This window comes from Scylla paramamosain, chromosome 14 (assembly GCF_035594125.1).
Source record: "Scylla paramamosain isolate STU-SP2022 chromosome 14, ASM3559412v1, whole genome shotgun sequence".
Taxonomy (NCBI): Eukaryota; Metazoa; Arthropoda; class Malacostraca; order Decapoda; family Portunidae; genus Scylla; species Scylla paramamosain.
In genome coordinates this window covers 15,263,402-15,273,596 of record NC_087164.1, presented here as the reverse complement: position 1 = coordinate 15,273,596, position 10,195 = coordinate 15,263,402, and the positions used below count along the sequence as shown (strand labels likewise).

At 33.6% G+C, this 10,195-nt stretch overlaps 1 protein-coding gene across 1 annotated transcript; it reads left to right on the top strand.

Annotated features, from left to right (window-relative positions):
• Positions 1–951: 951 nt before the first annotated feature.
• LOC135106929 (CDP-diacylglycerol--inositol 3-phosphatidyltransferase-like) lies at positions 952–9,631 on the top strand. Its single transcript, XM_064016382.1, has 4 exons — positions 952–1,445; positions 2,313–2,447; positions 2,824–2,977; positions 3,522–9,631. The coding sequence occupies exons 1-4, from the start codon at positions 1,406–1,408 to the stop codon at positions 3,838–3,840; spliced, it is 648 nt and encodes a 215-aa protein (XP_063872452.1). The 5' UTR covers positions 952–1,405; the 3' UTR covers positions 3,841–9,631.
• Positions 9,632–10,195: the final 564 nt, after the last annotated feature.

Here is a 10,195-nt window from a genome sequence, read left to right as displayed (position 1 = left end):
GTATGTCGAATTTTTTTTTTCCCATAATGCAACTCTAGTAGTCTTTGTGTCATCATATAGATAACATTAATGATATATATATATATATATATATATATATATATATATATATATATATATATATATATATATATATATATATATATAATCATGAGGCACTCTTCCTGCATGTTAATTGGTTCCTATCTAATAGAGTTCATTTTATCCTCACAAAATAAAGTAGTTTTATAAGAATGTGTTCAAACTGCATGCGAACACCAACCAGTTTTTATATATATTAGTAAGAAAGTCATCTTCAGGAAAATGGCTGTCTAACTTTTTTTTTTATTTCCTGTCATTGTAGAAAGGAGCCAAGGTAATTTTTTTTTTTTTTTCGTAAAAGAGAGGAGGATCTTCTAAAGTGTTTAAACAGCGGTGTTATACACCCCTATATGCTACACCCCTACAAACCATGCATAAAAGTTTACTAGGTCATAAAGTCAATCTAAACTTCTGTGACCTTGATTTTAGCAAAAACGCATTTTTTTTCTTACTACTACGCATCACACAGCGGAATAAGTATATATACAAAATCATAAAACAGAGCTTCATAGATAAATAAGTAAGCGAAGAAGAAAAAAGAAAAAAAAAATATGCTCCGTCATGATTTAAACAAGTTTCTGCTACCATCTTGATATGTTCCATTTTTCTTTTAATATTTTGGGAGTTCTATACTATGTTCAATCGCTCAGAAATAATGGCATCAGAAATCACATCCACATGTTCTTTCTCATGCCATGTCAAACTAAGGTAGCAATACTTATTATCAGTCGTGAAATTCCCACTGACGGGTTCTCCTTACTTTGGACCACTGCCTTTGATCCCCACGCCTTACTCACCATAGATTGCAAGCCTCCATCTTCAGCTCCTGTGTATCTTGAAGTGCTGCTCGTCCTCCACTGCGCGGTCTGTGGCTTCTTGTCTGTATTGGTCCAAGAACTTGATTTGCGTCTCTTCCTTTTTGTTTTTTAGTACTGAAATTACCTGTTAAGGATATATAGAATCTCCCAGTCCTAAACAACTTTATATGATAAAATTGTGTCTTATAATTAATTTACCTTGAAAAAAATATTCAAGAACTGAAGCATATGGACTGCAGTATGTGTTGATTCACCTGCAGTGACAACAAAATAAATCCATAGATTTTAACGGTGATTTTCTTGTGTTTGAATACCAACAGCGTTTTTAAGGGTTCAATAACATGATCTATTCATAACATAGTTGGCAACACTGCAGTAGGTTGACGGGCCGAGTAGTGAAGTGAAGTGCCTCTCTTGAAGCCTGAGTAGGGCGAGGCATTTGTGGCACCTTCCCAGTGCTTGACGTGGTGTTGATAGAAGATAACGAAAGAAAAACAACACTGAAGATGGCTGAGAACATATTTATCTTCGTCCCAAACCTTATTGGTGAGTGGGTGCGGTGTAGGTCTAGGCCTAGCCATGCTATGTAGACACTCAGATCGATAAGTATTGTCATACATGAGGATGCAGATGATTACTTGCAGCGGTTGAAGAATGTCGGATTGTTACCCACCTGTATGCAGCAGGTGTAAGCGTACGCACATCGAAGTGTTTGTTCAGTGTTTATCATCAGACAACACTGCTTGAAATGAACAGTATCCTTCAAATAGTAAATCCTTATTAATTTCATCATGTATATCTCATCATTAGGAATGTTTTGATAGTAGAACTCTGCAAATGTAGAAATAACAAATATCGAACTCTAAATAATAAGGGGATACCGCGAGGCAAAGCTCATGGTTAGAATGTTACTTGATTCACCTGGTGGCTCACCTAATGATTCAGTGTTGATTTAACTCAAAAATTTCTTTGTTAATTCTTTATAATTGGTGTGTCCCCCCATCCTTCCCCCATCATCCTAATCCCTCAGACAAGCTTGGGGACCTGGTGAGAAAGCAGGGATTTTGAGTGGGAGGAAGTCAAATTATGCCAAATATGAACATTCATGAAAAGTCTAAGGATGAAATGCCGTATTTTGAAAACGATAAATTTCTAGTTTAACTTAATCTAAATGTAAGACTTTGCTCCCTGAATCCCACCCCCCTTAAAAACACTAATCTAACCTTACATTACTTAACCCAACCTAACTTAAGTGAAGGGGGCGGGCTTTGCACCCCATGGAAATGATAGTGGTGGGATATTTTTCTTCATTAATTGTTTAATTCCTCCAAGTATATTGATGTATTTTGTATATTTGTAAGTTTTTAATCAAATTTGCATTTCAGCATAATTAATCCTGACTTTCCCTTCTAGGTTATGGCCGTATTATCCTGGCTTTGTTGTCATTCTACTACATGCCTTCTAACCACATCATGGCTGCCTCAATGTATATTCTCTCAGGATTCTTAGATGCCTTTGATGGTCATGCTGCAAGGGCACTTAACCAAGGTACCGTTATACTTTGAAAGAAGGTTGAATGATTTTTGTTAGTGGCATTTTTTTCGGTTTCATGTTTCTGTCCATCCTTCCTGTACTTAATGAAGGAGATGTGTGAAAACTTCTTTCTGATTTTACTGCAGTGAATAGAGTAGACCAGTCAGTGAAAGTCACGTGAGAAGTAGCAAGTAAACCACTTTCCCAGCTTCCAACAGAATTGCATATTAAAGCTTAAAAATAAACTTATGGTACTGAATAGTTGGATAAATTTGACAACACGTGACACATTGACGTATTTCTTCAATGGGTTCTGGTTGAATTAGATTACTTAAGAAAAATTGTGATTAGTTATCACAACTTTATGATTTGATTGTATTTCTGTCATCAGCCACAAAGTTTGGAGCAATGTTGGACATGCTGACAGACCGCTGTGGGACTATGTGTCTCCTGGTGACCCTGAGCCACTTTTATCCTCAGTATATGTTCCTCTTCCAAGTTTCTATGACCATTGACATATCCTGTCACTGGTTGCACCTCCACACGTGAGTAATGGCTACAAGTATTATGTACTCTTGAAGAGAGTTCTGTTTACTTTCATCTAGAATATTCATGACCTGGGATTTTCAAATAGGTCACATTTTTTCATTACAAATACAACAAATGAAATTAACACAAGGAGAGGTTGACAGTTAAGATGAGAGTAAACTGCTGCTAGTGGAAAACATTACATTATTCAGAGAATCTAGTAATGAAAAGCATTAATAGGGAAATATATTTAAAAGCATTGGGTTTTCTTTTTGATATTTATCTATAATGTGAAAAGCATTAAAGTTCCACGTATAATTGGCATTTCAAAATGTATTCCTATATACAGACCACCTTCCTTATAGCGGCAGTTCCAAAATGCTTTTTTATGCCAGAAATAAGTAAAGATCTTTGTGTTATATTGTAATATGAAACAAATTGATAAACCTACGATTTACAAAAAAAAAAAAAAAAAAAAAAAAATGATAAAATAAATAAATAAATGAATAAATAAAAAAAATAAAAGTAAATAAAAAAACATTTTTGTATTTTCTTCTGCAGAACTCTTCTGGCAGGTCGCAAAAGCCACAAAGGAGAGGATTCCAACACCAATCCCATCTTGCGTATCTACTACACTTCCAAGGTTGTTCTGTTCTTCATGTGTGCTGGTAATGAATTATTCTATTCATCATTGTACCTCTTACATTTTACAGAGGGACCAATTATTGCTGGTGTTGGATTGTGGCGCATATTGTCCTATGGGCTTTTGCCTATTGGGGTACTCAAGTCAGTTTTGGCACTTATGCAGGGGTACAGTGCAGCCTTAAGTCTTGGAGAGATAGATGTACTAGAACGTCAAGAAAGTCAGAAGACCAAGTAAATGCTAGTTTCAAATACAATGCAGAACATAAAATACATTTTGATATTTGTTTTGGAATGTTGTTTCTTCCATGTGATACCAAAAACCAAAGACTATGACAGTTATAGTGGTTGCTTCCACCTTTCAGAGTTGTAGAAACCTGAGTGCAGTTCATTTATATAAGGAAATGTAGTTTTGTGCCATATATTCATGGGATCCTTGATATATTTTGATTTCTATATATTGATTTAAAGTTCTTCAATAACAGTTTTGCATTTTTAAAAATTGAAATTTGAATTCTTGTAGTTTACTCTAGGAGTGTAATGAGGCACATGAGATCACAAACTGATGATGGTGTAGGATATGAATTTCCAAACATATAAATGTATATTTTCCTATTAAACTTGGAAGAAATGGTGAGATAAAAATATTTGAATAATTTGGTGAGTGTATTAATTCTTTTGCTTACCGGTGTTAGTCCTAAAAATTGCAGTGCCCTTAGTAGTGTCGACTCCTAACTTATACCTAGACTTGTACTTTTGTCTTTCTTTTAAAAATAAAGTGATAATGTAGCCAGAAATATTGATGAATAGTAATTATTATGTGGGTCTGTTCCAATATGTGCCTACTTAAAATTATAAAGCAAAATTTAAAATCTTTTAACTTCTCTTAACAAGCAAAATATCTTTAATTCATGCCTAAATAATTTGGTAAACTAGTTTCTTTTAAAAAAAATATCAACTAATATACAGAATGAAGTGAAAGTTTAGGTATAGGAATGATGACTAAAGATTGCAGCGTCTTGGAGAGAGAAATTGATGTTCAAAGTCCCAGAGTCCCACTGTCATGTCTAGCAACATCCAGCCATCTCACCATCTTAGCAGGTGTTATGGTCCCATAACATTTTTTCTAATAATTTTATAATGCTTACAGTGGTGTCCAAAGTACCAGCACTAACATATGAGCTCCCATTTCACAGAAATGTACAAATGGTAGCAAGATGTCCCTTTTATTTCACATACATTGCCACTTTGTAACCTACTGTTCAGTGTTGTCTACATGTTGCACTGCACAAGTGCCTCTTTTGGCTCTTATTTTCAACAGAAAAAATCAAGAAGACACTTAAATAACATTTTAAGTGAAATTGCATTTATGAAAGATACATAGTTTGGACTGTGAAACTAAGTCAGTATTAATACTAATGTCCACTGAACTTGGAGAGGTCAGTCTTTCAATGGTGTTTTAAAATTTAAAGGTCAAGATTTGTGTCAAAATGACCTGTATTGTGTATGAATCTGAGGTTAAACACTTGCTTTCATCAAAATACTCAAATAAAACATACACATCCTTGGGATCTCAGTGTTTTTTTTTTTCTTTTTTTTTTTTTTTTTTTTGCCAGTGTCCCTCCTACATAAAAAAAAAAAAAAATGACATGATTGTAAGACTTGAGTTCTACATATGTATAATTGCTTATAATTATATTTCAACTTGAAATATAGAGACATTTGGACAAAAAATTATTCAAGGCACATAATGGCTACAGGTTTCAGTAGAAAAGTGGCTAGCAACCATTGATCTCTCTCTCTCTCTCTCTCTCTCTCTCTCTCTCTCTCTCTCTCTCTCTCTCTCTCTCTCTCTCTCTCTCTCTGCAGTTACAAACCATTGACATGGGTAATTTATCTAGTTTTATTGCTCTGATTTTAAGATGGATGTAAATTTTGTAAATGGCTGGTACTCAGTAATTGGCACCTTTGAGGATTGCAATCTTAGTTTGGTGAATTTGTGTCATTCTGTATTTTGTAAACTCTTAGCTTCATTAATGTTGCATTTTCTGTTCATTTCTTTTTACTTAATTGCTAATTGGCTAAACACAGTATCACACACATTTTTCCAAAATGATTATGAAAGATTATATATGAACAAATTTGGAATACTGTAAATTTGTCTTTGGACTATGAATGAAATGTTTATGTAATACTGAAACTTGTTCAGAATTCTTGCTATCATTTTTTTTTATTGTATGCAATAATTCTTAGAACTACATTATGTCATTACTGATGTCGAGTGACTAAGAAAATTGAAATTACTTCTTTTTAATCATAAATAATGTCAGTGATCCAAAATAATGAATTTGGTTTATGATACTGATAGATTAGTAATTTTATTTTGATCTGCCAAAGCTGTAGAATAGACATCCTAACAGAACACACCATGAGTAGTAAATTGTTATTGTTGTCATCACTATTTATTTTTAAGGTATGCTTTTGACTAATCATGATATTGCTACCTTCTAGACTAGATTATTGTGTGTTCAGTAGAGATTTCTAATTGTTTTAAATGTGTTAATGTGCTTCCTTTCACATGTAATGTAATAACAGAAAAGTAACTTACCTATGTACCCAGTAGGATACGCATGTTAATATTGGTAGCATCAGTATCAAGTTGTGCCCTACTGGAGAACCAGACATACCTACTTAATCTTACAATAGAATGTTTGATTTATTCAGCATTTGCAAGCTAAATACATGATGTTGTATTTTTTATTTATTTATTTATTTTGTCAGGTGCTTGTGAGCCAACAAATACAACATTAATATGTTTATTTAGTTTTTCATATGCTGAATTTAAACATTTTTACTTCTGTATGTTTATAGTGGGTATTTATTTAGTTTGCTAACTCCTGAAATCTTACAACATACCTCTTGATCATTTATCAAAAAGATTAATAACATATATAGTTGGGGAATGGGAGAAGTTTATGGTCATACATGGCAGTGATATCAGGGAAGTCATCAATATTGAGGCTTCATCAAGTTTCCATTTTCATCTGACACTTTTAAAGCTTTCTCTTTTTTGCTTCTCTTTTCACTCGCTACTTGACATTCAGTTATGTAAAGTCATCCTCATTATCACTTTATAACAAGATGCACTGTGAAGAAACCAGTTAAGGTGATGTATGTGAGACCATTCTGGTGCTTATGATAGCTATGTGACTGAATGTGTTGGTAGACAGAAAAAATACTGGTTATACCACAGATGTGCAGCATGTGAGTTGTGAATTTAGTGACATTTTAATGACCAATGTTATTGTGGTGAAGCAGTGTTACCAAGGCCACATGGGTACATTCCAGTAGTTTTAAATATGGCTACATTCCTAGTACCAACCAGTTATTTCAATCATCATAAGTTTGATGTCATGCTATTAAGCACCTTTTTGCTATAAAGCAGAAAATTTAGTGATTGTAGTACACATGGACTGCCAACCAGGTTTTAAAACAGAATATAAAAGGATTTTAAACAGTTCAGCTTATTTGTGTCTATCATGGAGAAATAGAGCCAGGTAATTAAGACGTGTTGAAAATGCAGATTTATATAGGCAGTGTCGAAGATAGTGTATGTGGATATATGGTTCTTGTATTTTTCTAGTAAATAGGATTGACGAGTAAAGTTATTGATGTTTCATGCAAGAGGAAGTTGTAATTATATTTCTTACTACAACTTATTTAAATTAAGTTGACTTTGCATTATCATCTTGGTACACAAAATAGAGCAGTATTTGATATATCATTTGCTGTATTTGCACTGCTCTATACTATTTAGTTGAAGCCATGGCCTTGAGTGTGGGTAGCCCACTATAGTTTATTCCATTCCTTAAAAGACTTATACTGTGAGACATACATTGTTAAATTCATGTTTACAGTTTTTTTTTTTTTTTTTCCCAATTTACTCATAAAAGAAAAAGGTAATCCTACTGATGCTTATACAAATTTGGAGTTAAGGTAACTTTCAGCAGGTGTGTTGAGTGGAACAGTAGGAGAATGAGATGGCAATGAGTTGCAACTTCATATCTAAGTTGCACTTATCCAGCTGAATATGGAAGCTTGTGTGTGATAGAGGCTACCAGGTAATGCTATGTGAGGGCAACAAAGGCATTGAAATCAGTGGCTCCCAACAGCGCACTGCAAGTAAGTAACAGCCTGAGCTGCGTGTACCAAAGGAGTGCACTGAACACCTCTTGAGCATCGTTCTCCCTCATCCTTTTTTTTTCTTTTCTTTTTTTTTTTTTTTTTTTTTTTTTGCATGAAGTGAGAAGCATGATAAGGATACATGAAGCTTTTCTGTGGTAATGATATGAAGTTTGGCATGCATATTCATTTTTTTTTGTGTGTGTGGAGGAAGAAGTACAGTGATTCAATTTTTAAATTGATTAATTAATAATTTTTTTTTGGGGGGGGCATTAGATATTGTGGAATGAATGATACCTCAGATTCAGGATTGATAGGTTGAATGACACAAGCATTTGTTTGTTTGAGTCCACCTTTTTTATAAAATTGTTAAAAATAAACAAGTCAGTACCGAAAGTGCAAATTGTTTGGTTACATGAAAAAGGTGAATGGTGAAAGATTGACCAAGCATAAAATAGAAAGTGAAAAGGAAGCTGAAGATAAGTTGGATGGATGGAGCCAAAAATATATATGAGTGAGGTTTTAATAAGAAGTGGATGGATGCTTAGCATAAATAGCAAACAAGAAAACAGAGAAATTTTGTTTACACTTCATATTTTAGGGAATAAAGTGTCAAGCAAAATAAAAATTATGAAGTGGTACTTGTATGGTCAGATGCAGTCAAGAATGACCAAAAATCACTTTGGTTTTGACTTATCTATTGTTGTTACAATTATTTTATAAATTTGTAATACATACATGTGGAAATTAAGAAATCTGCTATTTGTGAGTGCAAAGGGCAGATAGTGGGCATCCTTGTCTTCCATAAAGGCTTAAAGCAGGCAAGTGCTTGGTCATAGACTATTGGAATGGAATGATCTTTAAACAGTGACCTTAAACTACTGTTGAACTCTCACTACTACTGCTACTACTACTATTACTCTGCTGTTGTTTGTATGTCCTGCAAAACATTTCAGGCATTCATTATTATGATAGTTTTTCTTAGGGATACAGTTATTCAGTAATATTGCTTGAAAATGTTTTTTCTTAGTGATACAGTTACTCAGTAACAGTGTTTGAAAATGGAAGTGTGTTTTGAGTGAGTTGTTGCAGCTACAGCAAGCACCATTATACTTTCAACTGTTTTGTTTGTCAGTTAGATGGTGGTATACTATCCATATTTTTGTAGTCATTGAAAAGGAATATAAAAATATTGATTTGCTCTGACAAACAGTATAACTCACTAATCATCAGTGGTAAATGGTAATAATACTCGTAGAATCTGAAACAATCATATATTTGGATCCCTGATCGTTGTTCTTAATTCTACATCGATATATGTGTTACTTGTATAAGTATATAGGCAATTGTTTGTGCAAGTTTTCCATCACACAGTTAAATTTTATGTCTTAGTTTTATATACATTTTCTCTGCATTGCTTATTCTTGTTTCACTTTTCATGCACATAATTGAACCAAGATATCTTTTGAAATTTATAACTTCTCCCTTTTCTACATTTAACTTAATTTTATATTCCATTGGGCATGGCTAACTATTGTATTATAATGAGATCTTTCTGCATCCCATGGTGTACAACATGTGTACTAATGTGTATTCCTCGATATGTGCCAAGTGAATGAAACATTGTCCCTCCTGTTGAGCCTCCATGACCTAATTTTAATTTGCTTGTTGCAACCAAGGCTGTTAGTTGGTTAGGCCCTGGCATCCTAGTAATGTTGGTTATTGTTTAAAGGATGACTGTATTTTCTAGACAACATGGAATAATTGAAGTATACTTCATTCATTCCAGCTGCCCAGATCATGAATGTATGTAAACAAAAGTAATTTGATAAAGTATTAGATAACTCTATCTTGTTTAATTTTCCTATGCAAAAGCAGGATTGGAGGAGTTCTACATAGGAACAAATTAAATATAGGCAAAGGAAAGCTGGATGTGATACAGGTAAAAGTTTGACCAGTCAAGATGAACACAGGCACAATAATGAAGAACAGCAATTCCCTCACTCATAATCTCCCCAAGATTATGGAAAAAAAGTAAGTGCAGGTTTCTACTGCTTACTGTATACATAAGTGTCATAATGCATTCAGAGGATGGAGGTGCATAAGAATAATTCAGTGTTGAATTTTCTGCAAAGGTCTCAATGAAAAGTTCAACTTGATAGATAGAAGAGATGGCAGTGATGTCATCTAGATTAAGCAGAGGCAAAATATTTAGAATTTAGAATAAAATATTGGGAACAGAAAAAATCAAAATTGTTTTTGCCTGAAGTCAAAGAGAATTAGAATTGTGATTTTCAGGGAGAAAGAATTATGAAGACTTGTCATTCATGCAATTTCTTCAACCTGTTCATAGACTTGCATAGGAAAACAGGATGCTCCTAAAAATTATCTTCTCTTAATTAGGATTTTTT